Source organism: Anomalospiza imberbis, chromosome 20, assembly GCF_031753505.1.
Source record: "Anomalospiza imberbis isolate Cuckoo-Finch-1a 21T00152 chromosome 20, ASM3175350v1, whole genome shotgun sequence".
NCBI lineage: Eukaryota > Metazoa > Chordata > Aves > Passeriformes > Viduidae > Anomalospiza > Anomalospiza imberbis.
This window is the reverse complement of record NC_089700.1, coordinates 9354798-9377643: the sequence shown is the minus strand read 5'-3', so window position 1 is coordinate 9377643 and position 22846 is coordinate 9354798. Positions and strand designations below refer to the sequence as shown.

Here is a 22846-nt window from a genome sequence, read left to right as displayed (position 1 = left end):
ACGGCCCCGAGGCTGCCGGAGCTCCAGGAGCGTTCGGTCAGGGATGCACAGGGGGGATTGCTGGGGGGTGCGGGCAGGGACAGCAGCAGGACCGGGGTGTCCCGCCGGGTCCCGGTCCCGTCCCGCCCGGGCTCTGTCGCGATTTTGGGATCTCCGCCGGCCGCAGGGGGCGCCGCGGAGCCCCGGCCGCGCCCGCCGCCCCTTCCGCCGCGGCGGGGCCGGCAGGGGGCGCTGGGCGGGCCGGGCCGGGCCCGTTCCCGTTCCGGCGGGCGCAGCGAGCGGCAGCGGGAGCGGCCCGGGGCCGCCGCGGACATGCCCGAGCGCCGCCGCCGCTGCTGTCTCCAGCAATAGTCGTCGGCGGGCGGGCAGCGGCGGGAGCGCCGCGCGGAGCCGCGCCCCCCTTCTCCCCATGGAGGGGCCGTACGCGCTCGGGGTGAGCGTGTTCTCCGACCAGGGCGGCAGGAAATACATGGAGGACGTGACCCACATCGTGGTGGAGCCCGAGCCGCCGCCGGCCGGGGCGCACAAAGGCGGAGCGGCGCCCGGAGGCCCCAGCGCCGCCGAGCCCCCGGCCGAGAGCGGGCGGCGGCGAGGGGGGACCCCGCGGGCGGCCGAGGACGGGGCGCAGCCCCCCGGCACCGGCCCCGGGCGGCGGCCGCGCCGCTCCGTCGCCTTCTTCGCCGTGTGCGACGGGCACGGCGGGCGGGAGGCGGCCCAGTTCGCCCGGGAGAACCTGTGGGGCTTCATCAAGAAGCAGAAGGGCTTCTGCTCGGCGGAGCCGGCCGAGGTGTGCGCGGCCCTGCGCAAGGGTTTCATCGCCTGCCACCGCGCCATGTGGAAAAAGCTGCGTAAGTGCCAGCGCCCGCCGCGGACCCTCCGCTGCCCCCGCTCCGCCCGCGCCGCTTCCCAGCCGCCTTTTCCTCCCCCTCTCCCGCACTATTGTGAGTGCCTCCCTCCCTCTCTGCTTCCCTCCCTCCATCGCTGCCATCCCCGCGCCGGGAATCGCGGCAGAGCGCGGGAGGGCATCCCGGCCGCCGAGCCGAGTAACGGGGGAGAACAAGAAAAACTGGAGGGCACGCTGGGAGAAGAGAGATGTAAACACAAGGCGAGGATACGCTGTTGTGTTACGTAGCTGGGAATGGTGCGATGGTAGGGCTGCAGTTTGTTTTCAGGGTGTTAAGCGTCAGTTTCCAAATTTGATTCATTGGGAAGGTTTTCTTCTTGTTGCCTTGGGTAATCGCACTGAACTCCCCCTTAGATTTTCCTTGCGTCATGAAAAGGGAAAAAAAAAGTAATTTTAACAAACTGAAATGGGCTGGGAACGGTGTTTTTTCCCTAGCGGTGCTTCTGACTGTTTTTGTGAGTCCGGATGGAAGGACTGAAATGTGGCTGGTTTATAACTCGCTCATATGCGAGCATGGGGGAATACTCAGTGTCCCTGACAAATAGGAAACATATTTATTATCCTGAGGATGGTTTTGATAGATATAACTACGTATCATCACTATGTATTTATATAAGTATTAGTTTTTTTAATTGCAGTAGCAGAGAAGCTGTAAATAAGTCAGTGTTGAGGACAGGAGCATGCCCAGACAAGTGACAGTCATCATTCCTGTACTCATCCTTCTCCCCGAGGTCTTGTGAGGCTGCAGTTTGAGTTTCTGAAAGGCTTTCTTTCTTCCTAAGATGAAGGTTCTGACTTAGAGTGTGGTTATTTATATAGAATGTGTGTGTATCGTTTGTGCATTTAGACATTCAGAGGCTTCAGAGAAAAAGCAAGAGCAGAGTTCAGCGTGTGAAGGGCGGTGTGGAACACGGCAAAGCTGGATCCAGAATAGTGACAGTGACAGCTGGGCTTGGGAGGGAAACCTGAAAAGCAAGAATTGCACTGGGAGCACCCTGGGCTTTCAGTGGGTGATTCAGGAGGGGTGTGGGGTAATTACAGTTTCAAAACAGTTTCATTTTCCTTTTTCTTCAATAGCAAAATAGAGAAGTTGTGCAAATGTCAGATACTCGAGGAGATATCGGGGGAAGGAGCAGTAAGTTTGAGGGTACAGAGGGAAGGGTGTGAATTTTAGAAGCACCAGAACTTGACCACATCCTTGGCAATGGGGTGTGCGGCCTCCTGGGCTGCAGGGCTGGGTGATAAGGAGCAAAATGTGTGAACAGGGGGACATGGCTGGGCTGGGGGAAGATAAGGAGTTCAGTTTTCTGGCTGTTGTGGCCCTGGTGTGTTATTTGTCACTGGAACTCTGTGTGAGCACCAAGGCAGGGAGGAGAAGAGTGCAGGAAGCTCTGTTTAGTAATGGGTGTTTAGCAAACAGCACCGGGGTTGTGGAAGCAATTTAAATTGTTGTGAGAAACAGCACAGTTCTGGCTGGGAGCCTTTGATGGCACTTCGAGGTGGGCTGTTTAGTAAACTCCAGAGCATGTTTGCTCCTCCTGATTCCTGCTGCACGTGCTTAACAGCCCGAGTTCTGTGGGACAAGCCCATCATTATCTCTACTTTATTACTTCATCCTGTTATGGAGTCCCAGTGTGAATTCTACTGACAGGCAATAATTTTCCATATTACCACGTGTAAAGCAGCTTTTTAACTGTGTGGTGGTGACCCTGTGGACACAAAATGAAGACTGGCTGTGTTGGTATCTCGAAGGGTGTGGGAGAATGGTTTGGAATTTTGGGGTGGAGGATGGAATCTTTATTGCTTCCACTTGGCTGTTGGAAGGGAAGCTTGTACTCGGCTGCTCTCTTGGTTGTTGGAAGTTCTGTAGGGTATCCCCTGATAGACACAGACCACACTGATCATGACAGTACCAGGAAAAACTAAACCAGAAAAATGCCCATTTGATCGTTTTTGGCGTTAATTCTGTAGTAATAAAATTCTCAGAATGCCAGAGATCTTCTGGAGTAAGAGTTCATTTTGGAAGCTACAGAATGAGTTGAGTTTATGAGTTCAAAGTTACAAAGCTGAGTGTGAAGGGCAGTGGTTTTCAAGTAGAGGGAGGGAAAATGTTTCAGAAAGATGTGCTGTTGATGCTCCTGATCCATGGAGGAGTTGGATCCATGGATTTGATTTTAATACTTGAGCTCAGGAGAAAGCCCAGCAGTTTTTGACACTTTTGCTGGTTCCTGGTGAGACACAATCTCTACAGAGAACTGGGCTGTATCTAACACTTATCTCTGAACAGGAGCAAGGCATGAACTACAGTCTTGGGATGACAGGCAGATAATTCCTGCTTTTGTTGAGCATAAAATCTGAGGCTGCTGCATCATTCTTTCTCCCACAAGTGGGTGATTTCCTTCTCTCTGCTCTGCATGCCCATAAAGACTGATTTGACTCTCTAATACATTTTATTGCTGTTCAGGGGTTGCTACACTGACAGAAACTCATTAGTTGCAGCTTGTTTTCTGTTAAGTGCATGGTTGAAGTCCTCATTACCACTTGGCTCCCTCCCTTGTTTGCTTTCCTTTTGGAATGTGTTAGATTTAATATCCACAGTTAAAACTGCCAGACAAAGTACTTCCAATAAGCTGATTGAATGTTTGTGTTCTTGAAATAAAGCTGCTCCTAGGGAGAAAGTGTCTTTTAGTGTTTAGAACACAAAGCTAGAACTGTTGGAACTTAAATGTTTAAATTGTGCTGGATGTCTTGGTAGCTCGCACTGAGGAAATGCAACTTTTGTCTTCATCCTGCCTGTGAATTCTGCTTCTCCAAATTCTCCTTTTCCATCAGCTCTCTTCCATGTCTTCTTCCCTCAGACACCTGAACATCATTCAGTGCCACTAGAACTTAAGTTCCTCATTTTTTGGGTTCTGTTTAAAGCTTTAGAAGGTTAAAATATCTGTTTTCACAGAAGATAAGGTATAACTGTGTTTTCCTTTTCTTTCCTCGTGTGTTTCTTTTCTGTGTGTTTGTTGTGCCACAGGCACAAATAGAGAATGCAGTGCTTTGGCAGCCTGAGCTGGGTATTTCCTGCAAACAGCTTGTGTCACAGTGGAATTTTCGTGTTGTGCTGTGTGAGCCTGACTTGTGAAGTGCAGGAGATAGAATGTGACAGGGAGATGAGGCTCCCTTTGGAGTTTGTCTGAAGATGTGAGTGGGTGCAGCGAAGAAGAAACATGAGGTTGCTGTTGGCAGTTGGAATCAACTGATAACTGGGAGCTGGGCCTGCTTTTGTGGGTGCTGGGGTGGGGAGAAGGATGGTGTGGCTGGGCTGTGGCTCCATAGGGGTGCTGTCTCAGTCAGCTTGTGTACTCTTGGGGAAAGATGAACTTGTGTGTGTAGACACAAAAATAGGAAAGGCATGAAAGAGAAATTTGGATTGGATGTAACTGGAGAGAGAAGTTGAAACAGCAAGTTCACAGAAGTGGTTTGAGGGCAAAGCAGTTGAGGAAGGAGATTTCCCTAACCAGGTGTAGTTGTGTTATTACTCTGAATCCCAGGAATATCTCCTGTAGCATTTAAGGAGAGCACACAGAGATAGTCTGAATTATTCAGCCCTCCAATTGGAAATGTGAGTAAAACATTTGAGATGTCATTCAGCACAAAATGTTGCTGTTCAGCCTATGAAGGTAAAATAGCAGTTTTTCTCCCTCCCAAGGGGATCAGGAATGGCCACAAATCTTGATTGCCAATCAAATATCCAGACAAAATAACTGAATTTAGGACATTTCTACTACTTCAGACAGGGAAGTGAAGAGTAACTCTCAATGAAACACTTCATTGATCCTGTTCAACCCCCAAGGAGCACATCTTCCCCCGTGTTCTTCTAGTGATGCTTGGAATATCAAACCAGAGGAGACAGTTTTTAGAACCCTGTCGTGGTGCTTTGATCCTGTGCCAGTTGAAGCTGAGGCTGGGGAAGGATGTTCAAGGAGTGGGGGGACCTGGGGACCCCTCTTGGCCTGGCTGTTGTTGTAACATCCCACAAGCCTCCGAGGCACTCTCCACGACATTCCCAGTTCCCCAGAACTAAACCTGTGCTTTTTGCCTGTTGTTTGCCTGGTTTCTCCTTGCAGCAGAGTGGCCCAAGACCATGACAGGCCTGCCCAGCACGTCGGGGACCACGGCCAGCGTGGTGATCATCCGCGGCTCCAAGATGTACGTGGCCCACGTGGGCGACTCAGGAGTGGTGCTGGGGGTCCAGGACGACCCCAAGGATGACTTTGTGAGAGCTGTGGAGGTGACACAGGACCACAAGCCAGAACTTCCCAAAGAAAGGGAGAGAATTGAAGGCCTTGGGGGCAGGTAGGTTTGTCTGCTTTCACTAAGCTTGAGCTTGTTGTGGGAGGGCACGCAAGGAGCTGAATCTCAGCTATTTCGCTTTTGTCCTCTTAATTTTTCTTACAGCTTACTGGGGAATAAATTACAGGGATCCATTGTTACACGGTTGTGTTTTTTGCTAGTGGTTTATGGTGTATCTAGAATTTTAATTTCCTGGTGGATCATGCAGCTGCAGGGTGGGTACAGTTCTAAATGTTCACCAATAACTTCTTGGAAGCAGAGATGTTCATTTTTGGCCTATTTTCCTTTAAAGTCTGAGGAACCTTCAGGTTGTGCAAATTGCCTTTTCACGTAGGTAAAATGATATAAGGTCTGGAATATCCGGTTTGTCACAGCACTCTTAATTTCTCAGGCATCCTACATGTCCCTGAGATGACAATGGCAGCTTTTGAATAGGCTCCTCAAAGCTTCTGCTTAGGGAACATGAGAAAAATCCTGCATTTGAAACAAAATCCTCCCTTTGCTGTTCTAACACCACAATTTAGCACCTGTCCTTCCAGGAGCCATTCCTTCCCTGGCAGGAGCTGGCAGATGTTGGCACACCTGAGCTGGTGTGTGTTCCCTGGGAGTGAGGGGGAGCAGGCAGGGCTCTGTCAGGTGGCACAAATGTTTGGAGACAACCCCCAGGGCTGGGATCTGGGAGCTCTGTGTCCTCCCAGTGCTGCACCAGATGCATGGGCACGGTTTGCTCCTCGGTTTGCTCCTCGGAGCAGGGATCACTGAAGGTTTTCCTGCTGACATCATTCCTCTGGGAACCCTGTCAGCCCATTAACCTGCAGATATTTGTGCCTCTGGCAGGTGGGAGTTGAGCAGGGGCAGTTTACTGTAGGTTTCCAGGGTGTTTCTCAGAGATTGGAAATCTCTGAAGGTGCAATGAAGCATCCCCTGAAACTTAGTATCTCCAGGAATGGTTAATTTTTAATTTTTTTAATCTTTACTGGGGCTCTTCCTGTTTTTCCCAGGCTGGCTGTGAGGCATGTGGTGGGAGTGAGGTGAAACTTGCAGCTGTGCTTGGGAATGCCTTGTCTTTCATGAGAGCAAACTGGGAACACTTGATTAGAGAGCATGAGGGAGTCTTCCATTAAAATGCTATTTTCCCAGTAAGAGTCTGAGTGTGGGATGAGGTTTTCTTTCCAATAGTGACTGAAGTGAGCTCTGTGTGGTCATTAGCTGTACAAGTGGATGAGATCAGGTTTTAGGATGTGGTGTTTGTGACTTTGCCATGCTCTGGATGGAGCAGAACATGCCCTTGTTGTTAAGGCCTTTGAAGTGTCAGGAAGTGCATCTTGAATGGCTTCAGCATGAGGAGTTTTGAGGCTGTTCCAGAGCTGCTCAGTTTCCAATTACCACTGGCTGTTCCTTGGATGAAAGGAACTTCCAAGTATCCAGTTCCTAACTTGGTTGGGACCAAGCTTTGCTAGTTCTTGGTTTCATTAGCTCTTATTCCTTGAGGGTTCATCCTTGTTCTTCTTTCTTCCCTGCGTGACACAGCTGCCCCAGTTATTTGCTCTGTAGCTCCTCTGACCCTCCAGTGCCATCTGGGAGAGCTAAGCCAGTGCTCAGTGCCTCAGAGCAGGTGTTCACATGCAAATGCAGAGCTGTTCTCCCAGTCTCCTGCTTCCTGCAGACACCAGCCCGGGACAATTCCTCTTTTGTGTCTGCCTCCTGTTGGTGTTCCTTCCATCAAGCAAATCCTTTCAGGAGGCTGCTCCTTTCTTTTCTGTTGTTTCAACTATGCCGTGCTGCTCTGTACAGCCAAATTTTGGGCGCTGGAGAAGACTGAAGGAGGAACTGTGTGGAATTTCCACCTGAGTGAGCTGATGTTGATGGTCCTCGTGTGAGGGAGGCAAATCCGCTTCTGCTCTGTGTCTGACAGACTAAAAAGACACTCTTGCATATGTTGTAACCAGACAGAATTTCTTCCAGGTCTTCACTACCTTGCTTTTTATTTTCTTCTGCCCCTCATCTCTCACTTTTCCCCTTGGCTTTATATGGAACTATCAAAAGTGCTATTGAGTGTTTTGAAATAGGAACTTCCCCGAGGGTGCCATCATTATTACCTCCACATTTGCATATTTACCTGGTTTTGCCTCATTGACACCAACTTCCTCATTGCTGTTGCTAACCTCTGGCCCTGTCTGGTGCTTTCAGTGTGATCAATAAGTCTGGTGTGAACCGTGTGGTGTGGAAGAGGCCCCGGCTGACCCACAACGGCCCCGTGCGCCGCAGCACCGTCATCGACCAGATCCCCTTCCTGGCCGTGGCCAGGGCCCTCGGTGAGTGCCCTCAGCTCAGCTCATCCCCTGGCTTTGCCCAAACACAGAATTTACAGGGGTCTCCTCACTTGCCTTCTCAAATTCTGGGCCTTGAAAGTGTGGTTTTAATACAATAATACTGCATTTTTTTGAATAGTGCTATAACTGGGGAGAGAAGAACGTGACTTAACGTGCAGAGTTTTCAGTGTCAGCCCTACAAGGATGGGATTTAATTTTACCACCAACTAGTCAAAAATTACAGTCCCATTATCTCAGTGAGGAGGAGACAAATGTGCTCTCCCTCCTGGAGACACACAGGGCTTGCACATTTTCATTTGCAGCAGAAATGAAGTTTTGCTGGATGGTGTATGACTTGCGTCAGTCTTTCTTTTGTGGAGAATCCTTTTTTTTTTTTTTAACTTGGCATAGAATGGGATGAAAGTCAAATCTATTTAACTTTAACTTGCCTTTATGGGAGCACTAGAACTGAGAGGAACCGTCTTTGAGGAGCACCTCATTCCAAGGACAGAAAGGGATATTGCAGGACTAGAAATTGTCCTGGAATATCCTGTGATGATTTTTTTTGGGAAGTACTTATTCACTGAATTATTGGGTATCTCTTACTCACGAGTGTTAGTGTTTCTGGTCATTTTTCTCCTTAAATTCAATTGCAGAATGCCAGTCTTTGGCTGCTCATGTTTTTTCCCTTTGTGCAGAGTCTTCTCTGCAGGTATAGCCAGAATAGGTTTGGTTTGATGGGATTGTGGGTTTTACCTGTAAGAGCTGTGCTGCAATTCCTGCCTGGCAGCTTGGCAGGCCCATGGCAGTGCTGTCAGTGCTCCTGGGTCAGCTGGCAGTGCCCGTGGGGACAGGCTGTTCTGGGACCAGGGTCTGGCTCATTCCAGAGCCTTGCTGTGTCTGATTTCACAGGCAGGAATAGCTGTGCCACGGGGATTTGTCCAGAGTTAAGGAGAAGTTTGCAGTGATAATGAACATGGAGGAGTCAGCTGTGTGTCAAGCAAGGAGTCACAGGTGCCTGAAAATTAAAAATTTTAATTTTAAGGACTTTTTCTCAGTATTTGAAAGTCTTTATGTGTTATATTTCAAGTAGGATAGAGTTGATTTTGTGGTTAGGAGGACTGACTTGAGAATTTGAGTGAATCCTTTGGAGCTAATAAACGAGTAGCAAAAAAACCTGCATCCCCTGAGCAGCACATCCCTGTTGTTGCCTCCTGCAGGACAGAGGAGGTGTTCCTGCATTGCAAAATGTGAATGCTTAATTTTGATGCATCTTTTGTTCCTGTGATTGTAAGTTTGTTGCCTGTCTAAAGAGCTGGCTGGCTTTTGATCTGATTGCTCCCAGCAAGCTGAAGAAAAGGATTTGGCTGGGGTTTGTGTGCAGATGGGAGTTCAAGGAACCATGCATTTGTTAGCCCCCAGTGCATTCTTTGCCAGCAAGGGCATGAGGAGAGGATTACTGGAGAGTTTTCAGGTCCAAAACATGGGAACACCTATCTCTTCTCAATTCTGGGGTTTGCAAGCTCAAACCCCATGCTGGGACCAGCCTCCCCTCCTGCCTGGTCCCAACCTGGATAAAAATTTTTAGCAGGACAACAAGAATCTCTCAACAGAGAAGCTTAGAGTTGGGAATTTATCATAGTTGGAATGAGAGAGATTATCTGATTAAAACCCCTAGAATTTAGATCATAGATGGTGTTTTAAGTGTCTCTTACAACACTTTAAAGTATCTTGATGTAGTCTCATCCCCCAGTCTTTAAGTCTAATGCACTCTTAAGGAGTTGAGGAAAGGTTTTGGAAATAGCAGGAATAAAGCACCGTGGAAAAGTTGCACTCAGCCAGCAGAAAATCCTGGTGCAGAAGAAATCCTCGTGGCCAGATTAATTCTGCTGACATACCCTTCCCCATTCTGATTGTCAGAAGTGCCCTTCTGCCCTAAAATAAGCATTTGTGGTATGCACAGTGGCGGTATTTAAGTATTTAAATAATGCTTGATTTATTTATAGCCCCATAACAAGTCAGAAGTATTTGGGCTTTGTGCTGTCCCTGCAGAGCATGTGTAAGATGCTTTAATGCACACAGCAGGTTGCTGCGTCTTCTAATAAACCATTTTAAGCTGTAGTTCTGTGTTTTCACAGCTACTTCTGCTGACCTTTTCTGGGCAATGAGAATATTTTTTTAATACTGATTTGCCTTGTAATAGATACTCAGGAGTCTGTGGTGAGGGATTGCCTGGCACTGCTGGAGCTGTTTGGGAGGTGTTTGAATGAATGAAGGATGAAACCTGAGCCAGGAGCCCGTTAGTTCAACCACTCCCTCCTGTGGGAACATGAACTCTGCTTTCCCTGTTTTTTTAAAGTAGAATAGAATAGACTCACCCCTATTTCAGGTGGAGCAGCTTCCACTGTACAGGTTTGACTCTCCCCAAGAGCCGGAATTTCCTGCTGCCCTCTAGGAGCAGTTCTGTGCCAGAACAGGGAATCCACGGGGAGCTGCTGCAGGAATCTTTGACAGGGATAGGGAAGCTGTGAAGCTGTTTTCCAGAACAACTGACTGGATGCCAGAGCTGTTTTCTGAAGCTCTCTGAATGCACACACCATGAAATCCTGGAGAAGAGGCTAAGGCTGACCTCAAATGATCTGAGGAAATTGCTGTGTAAGATTTTAGGGTTGTTTACATGCATTTAACTGTTTTTAAAATTAAATTACCAAATAGAGTGGGCACAGCTGCCACTCACTTTTTCCTTCCTGCTCCATTGTAGGCCATGAACCTGAGTCACATGGAATTGTATACTTTGTATTTACAGCCATTTTCTATTCATAATTGCTTTTCTGTTTTATCTCTACAAAACCAGATAAACTTGGGGTGCATTTGGGATTCTTTTCTTGTCCTCAGGATATCTTGCTGTAGCTTGTACAATTTTCTTCAGCCCTGAGACAAAATAATAAATGTGCTGTGCTAAATGCAGCGTGTGCTTTGCTCTGGGGATCTGTGTGTAACACACATCATGTGAGGGCACCTGTGGCTCCTTGTGGAGAAAAACTTTGATTTAAAAAGCTCTGGGATTAATCAAACTGAGGTTTTATTTTGGACTGAGTTATGAAAGTAAAGTTTTCTTTCCTCTATTAAAATCAAAACCCCTTTTTATATGCAAAACAGCATCTCCAGAAACTGAAATGAAAGACTTGATTTATGTAATTTCTGGGCATGCTTTTGCTCTGAGAAGGCTTTGGGCTTAATCCAGTCCAGCCCACTTACACGATGGGTGTTTTTGTTTGTAACTGCCATTACTTTCCTGGCAGCACTTGACTTAGAAGTAGCTTTGTTGATGTATTTTACAAGGTAACAGTAAGAGAGACAGCCTAGTTTGTGATATATTCTTACAGGCAGCTAAATTAGTTTCCTGCTCCTTTAGTGTCTGATTTCAAACATCTATTTCATTTTGGAAGATGCAGTGTAGATCTCTGTATATTATTCTGGTTTGAGTCAGGACTAAGAAACAGGTTTTTCTGGAAGATACGGAAGGAGCTGCATTAATAACTTTTTTTTTTTTTTTTGGAAAAGAAATATGCAAACCTCACACTGAAAGAAATACTCCCAGTGTGTAAGTTCTTAAAGAACGAGATTGTCAGGAGTTCTGTAAATGTTTGGGTTTTAATTCAGAGCAAAAATAGCCTGGCTCCCAAATTGGAAGCCTGAGAGCCTGGCATTGCAGCCCTGGAACACCAGCCTCTGGCACATCCCAGGCTGCCAGAGGGTCACTGCTCTGCCTGCTTGCTTTGGAACACAATTAAAGACTTCAGAGCACTTTGAAATGCTCAGGGAAACGTGTTCTCTGCTTTCTGGCTGCTCTCCTCTCCCCTTTCCCTTCCCAGAGTTGTACAGATGCTGCCACAGAAAATACCTCTGCAGGCTTGCCTTGCTGGGGTGTTAAACTCTCCAGCTGGGCAGGGAAAGGGGGGAGCCACAGCTGGGCAGGGACAGGGGGAGCAACAGCTGGGCAGGGAAAGAGGAGCCACAGCTGGGCAGGGAAAGGGGGGAGCCACAGCTGGGCAGGGAAAGAGGAGCCACAGCTGGGCAGGGAAAGGGGGGAGCCACAGCTGGGCGGGGACAGGGGGAGCAACAGCTGGGCGGGGAAAGGGGGGAGCCACAGCTGGGCAGGGAAAGGGGGGAGCCACAGCTGGGCAGGGACAGGGGGGCCACAGCTGGGCAGGGACAGGGGGGAGCCACAGCTGGGCAGGGAAAGGGGGGCACAGCTGGGCAGGGACAGGGGGAGCCACAGCTGGGCAGGGAAAGGGGGGCACAGCTGGGCAGGGACAGGGGAGCCACAGCTGGGCGGGGAAAGGGGGAGCCACAGCTGGGCAGGGACAGGGGAGCCACAGCTGGGCGGGGAAAGGGGGAGCCACAGCTGGGCAGGGAAAGGGGGAGCCACAGCTGGGCAGGGACAGGGGAGCCACAGCTGGGCGGGGAAAGGGGGAGCCACAGCTGGGCAGGGACAGGGGGCCCAGCCACAGCTGGGCAGGGACAGGGGGGCACAGCTGGGCAGGGACAGGGGGGCACAGCTGGGCAGGGACAGGGGAGCCACAGCTGGGCAGGGACAGGGGGGCACAGCTGGGCAGGGAAAGGGGGGCACAGCTGGGCAGGGAAAGGGGGAGCCACAGCTGGGCAGGGACAGGGGGGCCACAGCTGGGCAGGGAAAGGGGGGAGCCACAGCTGGGCAGGGAAAGGGGGCAGCCACAGCTGGGCAGGGAAAGGGGGAGCCACAGCTGGGCAGGGAAAGGGGGAGCCACAGCTGGGCAGGGAAAGGGGGAGCCACAGCTGGGCAGGGAAAGGGGGAGCCACAGCTGGGCAGGGAAAATGGGGGCCACAGCTGGGCAGGGAAAGGGGGAGCCACAGCTGGGCAGGGAAAGGGGGGGCCACAGCTGGGCAGGGAAAGGGGGAGCCACAGCTGGGCAGGGAAAGGGGGGAGCCACAGCTGGGCAGGGAAAGGGGGAGCCACAGCTGGGTAGGGAAAGGGGGGGCCACAGCTGGGCAGGGAAAGGGGAGCCACAGCTGGGCAGGGACAGGGGGGCCACAGCTGGGCAGGGACAGGGGGAGCCACAGCTGGGCAGGGACAGGGGGAGCCACAGCTGGGCAGGGAAAGGGGGAGCCACAGCTGGGCAGGGAAAGGGGGGCACAGCTGGGCAGGGAAAGGGGGGCACAGCTGGGCTGGGCAGGAGCTCCAGAAAACTTTGCCTTAGGCTGGGGAGCTCTGCCCTTCAGGAAAAAACAAGAAATAAAAATATAAATGTTCCCCTCCCCAGGAGATGGGTTGGCTTTGGGGTCAGGGTTGGAAGGGTCTGTGGGGTCACTCTGTGCCCTTCAGGAGTTTGTAATCCTTGGAGCTGGCCTTGTGACCACGGTGATATTCCCAGTTTTCCCTGTGAGGAGCCTCCTTCTCTTGGAGCAGATCCCCTGGGGTCAGTGATGACTGCCTGGCTGTTTCCTCGGGAAGGGCAGCAGATGGGCACGATGACACATGTATTGAAGAACTCAAATTAATGAACATCAGGTTATTTTTATCACCCAGCACAGTGTTTTTAATTAAAACCCCGATTCAGCTAATAACATTTTGTCATTTCTCCCACATGAGTATGAACAAAGTGGCGAACAGACGTGTAAAAATATTGTCCTTTCTGGAAATTGATGCTGCTCTTGTTAGCTTTACCTGCTGTGGCCGTGCGGAGCGATGTGAGAAACTCGGGGTGCAGGAGGACTTTCCGCGGCAATTCACATGCAAGAATTGCTCAGCTCTCGTGTTACAGTATTTATTTTGATCTCGCTGCCAGCTGGCTTTGTCGGCAGCCTGTGGCAGCCGAGTGCACCTCTGTAGGGGCAGGCTTGGCTTTTAATTAGCGCTCATTAGCAGCATGTGCTTGTGGGGCTGCTGCGGCCGGGGGGAGAACCGGGGCTTTAATGGGGTTGGGCTGCGGTGGAGTGGGGTAATTGAGTTGAAGTATTCCCTTTCCTGCTTCTGGAAAAGTCTTTTCAACTGGTTGATAGCTTAAGGCAAAACTAATGGAGGCAAGGAGGAAGACAAAAAGCTTATTTATTGTCTTTAAAAGGGTGCTGATGGATGTGGAGGAAGCTCCAGGCTTTGTCCAGCAAAAATCAAAAGGGAGAGCCTGGCAAAACCTTACTCTTGAGTTGTTGAGCTTCTGTTTGCTGCTTGGCTCTGACAGTTCAATTAATTTCTGCTTTTAAAGCTGTGTGTTCTGCACAGAAAAATGTAGCCAGTGCTTGCAAGTAATAATAATGTTACTTTTTGCTGCTTATCACTATAGGAAGCTGTTTATGAACATGGAAATAAATTTTAAAAAGAGGTGTTAGGGCAAATTATTACTATTCTTGATTTGAACGCCTAGCCTTAGAAAAGGTTTTTAATTTTTCAAGTGTACTTGATAAATAGAATTGAAATAAATTGATATGGAAATGCATTTTTCTGCTGGAGTGGTTTTTATTTGAGGATTGTTTGGAGGGAGCTCTTGAACCAGGGGCTGATTGTTCAGCTTTGTTTCTGGTGAGGTGACCCCAAGCTCATTCACACAGTGAGAGACATTTAAAAATAGAAGTGTTCCCTGCACCAGGCCATCCTAGGGAGAGGCTTGAGCTCTTATTTGCTGCCCTCCTGCTGGAGCCCAGGCAGTGCCCGTGTTCCTGTGGCTTCTGTCCAGCTCCCAAACTTGGCACGTGGCGCTGAGCTGCAGAGAGCCCCGTGTGGCTTTGCAAGAGATGCTCGGGCTGTGGGAGGAAAAGGAATGGCAAAGGGAATTTAACAGGGAAAAGGCTTCAGTCTCCTCCTTTGCTTTTTCCTTTGTCCCTTCCCTGTGGCACCTGCACGCACAAATATTTGCACGTTTGGTGTGGGATCAGCAAAGCAAGGTTTTGCTGCTGTTGGAGGAGAGCTCAGTTAATTCAGAGAGGTTTTAGTTTGGGGAGTAGTTAAGGTTCCACCACTTTCTAGGTATTAATATGTTTCATTTCTCCTTTTTCCACAAATACTTGTGTTAAGACAGTAGAACACCTCTGATTACAGCTTGGTTTAGTTTAAAGAGGATTAGAAGGTGGCAGCAGCTGAGCAGTGACTGGGCTGGAATTTCTTTATGTTCCTGCTGGTGACTCAAGGCTGATGGTGGTGGATTTCCTGGGATGGAACATTTTTCTCTATTTTCCAAGGGTGAGATTTCTCATGTGTTGTGTAACAATTCCAACCCATTTTCTGCTTTGCCAGGTGATCTCTGGAGCTACGACTTCTACAGCGGGGAATTTGTTGTGTCCCCCGAGCCCGACACCAGCGTGCACACGATTGACCCCCAGAAGCACAAGTACATCATCCTTGGCAGCGACGGGCTCTGGAACATGATCCCACCTCAGGATGCCATCTCCATGTGCCAGGATCACGAGGAGAAGAAGTATTTCACGGTGAGAGCAGTGGCCAGAACTCAGCGTGGAAATTTCATCCTTGTTACCTCTAAAAATTGCTCAGCCTGGTAGGGATGAAAAGTACCCCGCAGAGTTGGTGGGCTTTAGACAGATTGATGGTTTTGCCACAACATAGAAGTAGGTACAATGTGGCTGATGTTAAATATGTTTTGGGGAAATTTTTCTAGCAGAGTGTTGTCTGTGAGTAATAAAGGAGATAATGAGTTTCTTCTCTAAGGAAATTACACAAAATGCTGAACATTAAATTTATTTCACATTAAGGTGCATGTTATAATGCAGAATGTTTAGACTGAATTAAATTACTCTCTGATTTATTTTACAAAACAGTTGAGAGCATCAAATATTGGAGCATCAGAGAGTAAACACTCTGCAAACCCCACGAGGGGCTTTGGAAAGGCTGTAGGTTGTGTCCCAACCTATCACAAGCTCCTGCTGTGTTACAGCTATTTCTGCTGTTTAAAGCACTGTATGCATGTGGAATATACCACAAACTCATTTAAAGGTGGATTGAAGAAGGAAGATGTGTTTTAATTAGAATTTCTGGAGGTGCTTTGGGGCATGGTTTGTAGGAATGTGTGTGGCAGGAGGTGCCTTGTGGTGAGGTGGTGGCTCTGCGTGACAGACACCCTGTGTGGTGGCTCTGTGTGTGTGACAGTGTCCCTGTGTGTCCCTGTGTCCCCAGGGCGAGGCACGGCAGTCCTGTGCCCGGATGCTGGTGGCTCTGTGTGTGATGCCCTGTGTGACAGTGTCCCTGTGTGTCCCCAGGGCGAGGCACGGCAGTCCTGTGCCTGGATGCTGGTGGCTCTGTGTGTGATGCCCTGTGTGACAGTGTCCCTGTGTGTCCCCAGGGCGAGGCACGGCAGTCCTGTGCCCGGATGCTGGTGTCCCTGTGTGACAGTGTCCCTGTGTGTCCCTGTGTCCCCAGGGCGAGGCACGGCAGTCCTGTGCCCGGATGCTGGTGGGGCGGGCTCTGGGCCGCTGGAGGCAGCGGATGCTGCGTGCGGACAACACGAGCGCCATCGTCATCTGCATCGCGCCCCTGCGCGAGCGCGGCCGCTGGGACGGCGACGAGGAGCTGGTGCTCAACCTGGCCGAGGGGCCCAGCTACAGCAGCCCTGATGCCAGCAGCCTGCCCCCCTCCCGCTGCTGCACGCCCCCCCTCAAGGTAAGGGCTCTCCGTGCCCCCTTTCTGCCTCCCCCAGCTCCCTGGGGCGAGCAGAGCATCGCCAGAGATTCAGAAATGCTCATAGAAACTCCTGAGATGTCAGTGTGCATCATTATTTGATGTTGCTGGCTTTAATTTTGAATTTTTACATGTGTATGACTAGGTAATCTATTACTGAGATTGGCCCAGTTGGTTAAAACAGGGTGTTGCTGTTCCATGATCCTTGTGGGTCTCTTCCAGCTCTGGATATTCTGTGAAATCCACAGTTACAACATATCCTCAATACTTCCACCTGCAAAGGTTTTGAGGAGTGGACCAACTTTTAACAATATTTATTAAAGAACTTTAACACTCTGCCTTGTGTTCAATGTATGAATGCTCAGAATTGCTGCTGGTTTATTTGTAGCTGTTGATCTGTGCTCCCTCCCCAGTGTGGAAGAAATCAGTACTGTTACTTTTCAAACCTTGAAATGCATTGTCTCTTAAAGTAAGTTTCCCGAGATCCTCCCCAAAATTCAAGGCAGCCTTTTGAGACAGAGAGGAACCAGAGTGGGGCTCAGAGGTATAAGGAATAACCCATCCAACACACCCCTTAGAAATCAGGGCTGGGCTGCAGTGTCTCTTCCTGCCTTGCCAGGTGCTTGTGTAGCTTGCCCAGCCCGGGGATTGCAGATTGTGAACCTGTTCCTCACAGGGTGTGCTTTGCTTCGCGTTTGTTTGGTTGTGGTGGTGTTGGGCTTTGATTTTATTGTTTTTAAGGTTAAATTTGTTCCAGCACATGTTGCTGTAAAGAACATTTTCTTTCTGTACTGGGAGATCTCGTTATCTTCCTTTGGTTGATTTGATGTTCTTTGTTGGAGGCAGGGACATCGTAACATAAGGTCTTTCTGGAGGCTGCAAGTTTGAGTTGTTAACATAAAGCAGAGCTCTTCAGAGGGATTTTGTTTTGTTGTTTTGTGGCTTTTCTTCCCCCCCCTCTAAGAACTGGAGTGTAGTTATGAGTGGCTGTTGGTTTCAGTAATTACCAGCTGCTCCTGATTTAAGTCACTGTCCTTTGATGTTCTGCAGAATCTTCAGATAATTGTCCTTTGGGCAAAGGAAAATAAAGCAGAAATTAGAAAGGGAGTTTTAAACATTCCCTTGGGAGAAACAAGCTGCTAATAAAATGGCAAGCTTCAACTTTGTCTCCTCCCCTTTTATCTAGTGGAGCAAAATCCATGCAAAGAGCTTTAAACCTAGTAAAATCTTGAGAAAAAAAAATTAAATTTTAAATGCTCCTAAAATTTTCAATCACGGTTTCTATGAGGGAAGCAGGGATGGCCTTGATGCCTGGCAGCTGCTACCTGCCAAAACAATTAATTTGGAAAGAGATGGAAACCAAAGTTTCTTAATTAAACCCAAGTATATCTTAATTGCTTGTCCTTCTGGCAGCAATTACTAATACCAAATTAATTCCAGTATTCCTGAGGCCAGTGAGGAAGATTGATTGGATTGTTGAGAAATTCAGTTGGTGATTCGTGGTTTATTTTTCCTGCTTTGTTACATCACTCTCCAGCAGTCCATCCTGTGCCCTTCCTTGGCTTCCCAAAGCCTTCTTTGGTCTCAGCTGTTTGCACCAGCAGGAGATGCTGGGGAAAAGAGCCACAGCATGAAATGTCTTGCACAATAAAAAACATAAAACTAAGTTTTATGTGACACAATGTCAGAAATTAAATTGAGCAGCTGAAGTAGCATTGCCAGAGCCGCTCTCTGTGTGTGATCTGGTGTCCTTCTGGCTTCTGCAGGAACTGAGATGAAGAATAACCTTTAAAATTCCATTCATAAAGGTCTTCCCTCTTGTGTAGCTAAATGTAGTAAAGGAATGTTATCTAAATGGTTTTGTCTACACAAGGGCAGCCTCAGAGGAGTAGAGAGACGTGGAAAACCAGTGTGGATGCTGGGAACAATTCTGATATCTTTTCTTTTGGAGTGCATTTTATTAAACCTGGAGTTGTTCTGGGTTGTGGCTTCAGAAGCATCTGTTTATTCACCTGAGAGGTGTCCCTGACTGATTCAGCTGCGTGCATTTCAGTTTCCAGCACATGATTTTCTTAAAATAATAACTGCCGTTTGCCTTCCACTGAGGGAGTGTAGTGTGGCCTTGAAATTGACTTTTGAAGGACTCACCGAGTAACCAGGGACGACTTCACAATTAAATCTTTAATAAGGTCAGAATTCCTATCTTCAGGGTGCTGCATAAACACTAATTTTGATAATCCCCCTGTGGATAGTGAGAGCAAGTATTGTCCCCATTTTCCTGTTGGTAAAACTGAGAATGAGGCACAAACACTTCTCGGAGGCTGCAGAAGAGATGAGGGCCAGAGCTTAGGAAGTGCCTGGCTCTTGGCACCTCACTGCCTGTGCTTCCCAGGGAGTGGCTGGATGTGCTGTGAGCGATCCACAGGCAATAAAAAGTGTCACTTTGCACAGCAAACAGGAATATTTTTAGATGGCTGACACTGCCCCTCTGCGTGGGTGGCTGTGAGGAGGAGCTGGTCCAGCCCCTGATAACCTGGTCATGCAGTAACTGGGAGTGCTGAACATGACAAAGGTCAGGAGCCGCTTGCTGCTCTTTGGCCACTGACCACACATAAATCAGGGGGCAGTGCCTCTGTCCGTGTCTGGAGGGAAGTCCTGGCTGAGTGTTGGAAATGCTGCTGGAGATTACAGAGGTTACAGGCACTGCCTTTCCCTGAGTTCCCAGCAGCTGCCGTTCACATCCCCGGTCAGGATTGCTTCCACCTCTCAGCAGGGAGAGAAGATGAGTCTGCTGTGGAGTAGGATTCTCCTGCCTTTGACAAGGCTTAGGGAAGTTCTCAAAGTGCCACACACTTTATCTCATGGGATAAAGTCTGTCCCTGGCAGTGTCTGAGGCCAGGTGGGACAGTGGAAGTGTCCATGCCCGTGGCAGAGTTTGGAACCAAGTGATCTTGAAGGTCCCTTCCCAGATCATTCTGTGATTCTATGATTATATTTATGCCTACGTATTTTGTTTCCTTTTCCCTTAGCTCGTAGAAGATGACCCCTGGCCACGACTGAACTCTGCCGAGCCCATTCCTCCCCTCCTGCACAGCAACATGCTCTCAGAAAAATACCTGGAGCTGCCAAACGAGATTGCCAAAAGCAATTTACCTTCCTCAGGAGGAACCCCGAAGGATGCAGCCCCCCAGGAGGAGAAGTGCAGCAAAGCCCTGGCTTTGAGGCTGCAGGAATCCTACAGCAATGGTTTGTCGGTCAGCCTCTCCCCTTCCAACTCGGCCAACTCAGGCACGGACCAAAAAGGCTTCAAGGTGTCCCCTAACGGCCAAAGCAAGGCGCAGGACGCGGAGAGGACGCCCCCAGCCAGCTTTAAGCGGACTCTGGAGGAATCCAACTCGGGCCCGGCGGTGAAGAAGCCGCGGCGGGGGCCGGGCCGGGGCCCGGGCGAGGGCACGGCCGCCACCCCGCAGCGCAGGAGCCCGTCCAAGCTGGCCATGCGGCGCAGCCTGCGCGGGCAGAAGAAGCTCAGCAGCTCCCTGTTCCACCCGCCCAGGAAAGCCGTGTGCGTCTGCTGAGCCTCCTCGCGTCCCGGCAGAGTTTTGCAAGTGGGTGCACAAGTTTGAAGCTCTTCCCGTTGATTTTTTTTTTTTTTTTTTTTAAAGTAGGAACTTTTTTTGGTATCCGACAGCTTTATCCCAGCCTTGTACTTGCTTGTATTATAACTGTGAATTTTGTAGATGTGTAGGGTATAAGTCACTGTAAAATGTGTGTAAATTTGTATTCCTTCATATAAATGTAGTCTCTTTTCTTCCTTGTACAATTGTTACTGCGGGGCTAAGCCTTGTTTTAAAAAAAACAAAAACAAAACAAAAAGTAAAATAATCCTTTTTGTTAATTTACTAAAGTCATCAATTTGTATACGCTTCTTGTGAGGAGAATTTCACAACTTTTTAACTAAAGTAAATTATTAAACAGAATGGAAGATATGTATTTTCGTAGTCTGATACGTTCCACCTAAAGTGTGTCTTTTAGAGAATACACTAGGTCTATATTTTGGTTTTAAATTTTAGATTTCTCTACTCAGAAATGAAATGTATGTGGAAGCAGAGATTTGAGTCTTGCTTTACACACCTCAATGTCGATTTTATGTTAATTAAAATACTATGCAGTATCTTATTTAGTTGTATTTTTTGTAACAATAATCGTCAAAAGTATTTAGCAAAAAAAGTGTGTTTTAAAAACTCCGACTCCCCAGAGCATCTGACAAAGCCATTCCCATCCCCTGTTCCAAATGATGGCATTTTACCCAGGCATCACTGCCCTCCTGAGATGTTTTCTGCTATTCCAATACCGATGGTGCTGCTAATACCTTTCAACACAAGTTCTTAAATTATTTTATGACTATTTTCATTGACTATGTGGACCATGTGTATGTTCACCTCAATAAAACACATGAAAATTTGATGGGGATGCTTTTTATTTTTCAATTTTTATTTCAAGCTTAAGTCCTGGTATTTACTCAGCAGTGAAAGATGAATTTATTATTACAAAAATATTCATATTTATCTGGTATTCATTAAATATCTGAATACTCTCCCCTTTCTCACTGTGGCTTAGGAAACGAGACATCTCAGATTTGTGACAGGACTGATCTTGGCACTTTATCCTGAATGTTTAACTGTAGCAATATATTAAAACTTTAAAATTTTATTTGGATGGGAAAGCAAAAGGGCAGTACTTTATTCCAGTGGCCAGGATGGTTATTTGTAGAACCCAGTTCTTTACTGCTGGAACAATAAAACACGGGTTGGAACCAGGCCTGCTATCTATATGTGTTACCATGGTTACAGAAATCCCAGGGGATTTTATTCCTGAAAATATTCCCTTTCATCCATGCTGGGAACACAGCGCTGCCTTAGGAGATGAAAGAAACAGCCTGTCCAAATTGGATCCTGCAAGGATTTATTTCTGTGCATGTGGGGAGTAACTTGAGTTCATAAAGTTTTGCTGTGATGTTGAAATTCTGCCCCAGATGGGGAGGAAAGGCTGCAGAGGCCACAACTGTGTGTGGCAACTGCCTGGCAGCAACCTTTGCAACAATAATAATTACCTGTTTTCAATCAGTTTGCATTGAACCTTCTAAAGAGTGGCTGTAACACCTCGGTTAGATGACTGTATTGGTACTTAAAAGGGAAATATGCAAAAGAAAAAAGATGTGTAGTGAATTTCCCAGGGTTTTTGCTCTACACAGAAGCAAAATTTAAGTTTCCATAGAATTCTGCTGCACTCAGAAATGTGAGCCTCACTGAAGTTTCTTCAAGCAGTTGTAAACTCAGGCTTCTCCACCTTTTGCATTTTTTTTTTTTTTTTAATCTTAATAAACTAACCCAACCCTACAGTTTTTCCTGGGGAAGCTGCTGGATGATGGTCAGGATTAAACAGCCAGAGCTCGCCTGCACTGGGCAGAAAGTTCCCTGCTGACAGAAACTGGCAGCAGTTTACTCCTGGGTATACTTTGCCCACCTCTTTCATCATTTGACTTCTATGAAATGAATATTCGAAGCTGAGACGGGAAATTTACACCTGGTAAGTTAACAGAGGCTCCTTTGGTAAGATCAAACCCGAGTTCCAACTTTTTGTTGCGAAATAAAAGCTCTGAGCTGTGCAAACCTGCTCATAGGCACTTTGTGAATGTTTTCAGTCACTGTTTCATTCTTCTGGTATGTGGATGATGGTGTTGTCGCAGAAGTCAGGTGCATTCCCAGAGCAGGTCACCCTCTCCTGACCTGGTGCCACTGTCTGGAAACCCGAACCAGGGCCCCGTGTGTCACCCTGAGGCGTCTGGGCAGTGCTGGACACCTGTAAACATAAATCACACGCTGGGCTGGGCAGGGCTGGAGCAGAACTTAAACATCACCCACGGGCAGGGACCTTCCACAGTCCCAGGCTGCTCCAAGCCCCGTCCAACCTGGCCTTGGACACTTCAGGGATGGGGCAGCCAGAGCTGCTCTGGGCACTCTGTGCTAAGGCCTCACCACCCTCACAGGAAATTATTTCTTTCTATAATCAAAATCTACCCTCTGTCAGCGTGAAGCCATACCCTGTGTCCGGTCACTCCAGGCCCTTGCCCAAAGTCTCTCTCCATGGCTCTTGGGGCCCCTTTGGTGCTTCTGAGGCCCCTCTTCAGCCGCGTCTCCAGCGCTGCCACAGCACCCGAGCTCTGAGGGGCACCAGCTCTTCTCCCCTCACGAACCCGCGCTATCCCTGAGCTCTGCAGCCTGGAGACGCTCCAGCTGGGGGGCCCCGCGGCCTTTCCCCGTTGCCGGGACTCTGCCTGCAGCGTTCTGCCCCTTGTCCCCCTTGTCCCCCTTGCGCCGGCCCCTCCGGGCGGGTCCCGCCCTCACGGCCCCTCACGGCAGGCCACGCCCTCCGAGTGACGTCACCGCGCGCGGGCCGCGCCCCTCCCCGCCAATCCGGCCCCTCCCGGCGCGCGGCTCTCGCGAGATCCCCGATGTAAACAAAGCCGCGGGGCGCGCGCCGCGGGGGGGGGGGGGGGGGGGGGCAGCGCCGCCCCGGCCGCGTCCCGCCGCGCCCCGCCCACCGCGGGGCAGCGCGGCCGCC

General features: G+C 49.1%; 1 protein-coding gene and 1 long non-coding RNA gene across 2 annotated transcripts; one reads left to right on the top strand and one right to left on the bottom strand.

Annotated features, from left to right (window-relative positions):
- Positions 1–223: 223 nt before the first annotated feature.
- On the top strand, positions 224–20689 carry PPM1D (protein phosphatase, Mg2+/Mn2+ dependent 1D). Its single transcript, XM_068210676.1, has 6 exons — positions 224–848; positions 5023–5251; positions 7439–7563; positions 14831–15021; positions 15968–16207; positions 19255–20689. The coding sequence occupies exons 1-6, from the start codon at positions 410–412 to the stop codon at positions 19798–19800; spliced, it is 1770 nt and encodes a 589-aa protein (XP_068066777.1). The 5' UTR covers positions 224–409; the 3' UTR covers positions 19801–20689.
- On the bottom strand, positions 19892–22580 carry LOC137485902 (uncharacterized). Its single transcript, XR_011005494.1, has 3 exons — positions 22326–22580; positions 20853–22084; positions 19892–20809 (listed from the first exon to the last, which is right to left on the bottom strand). It is a non-coding gene; the product is annotated as an uncharacterized lncRNA (long non-coding RNA).
- Between the last annotated feature and the right edge of the window lie 266 nt (positions 22581–22846).

Bases quoted from the DNA above. Each gene is read 5' to 3' on its own strand.
- PPM1D (XM_068210676.1), top strand. From the start codon at position 410: ATGGAGGGGCCGTACGCGCTCGGGGTGAGCGTGTTCTCCGACCAGGGC. The intron at 5,252-7,438 runs GTAGGTTTGTCT...TGGTGCTTTCAG, and splicing joins ATTGAAGGCCTTGGGGGCAG to TGTGATCAATAAGTCTGGTG. The intron at 16,208-19,254 runs GTAAGGGCTCTC...CTTTTCCCTTAG, and splicing joins GCTGCACGCCCCCCCTCAAG to CTCGTAGAAGATGACCCCTG.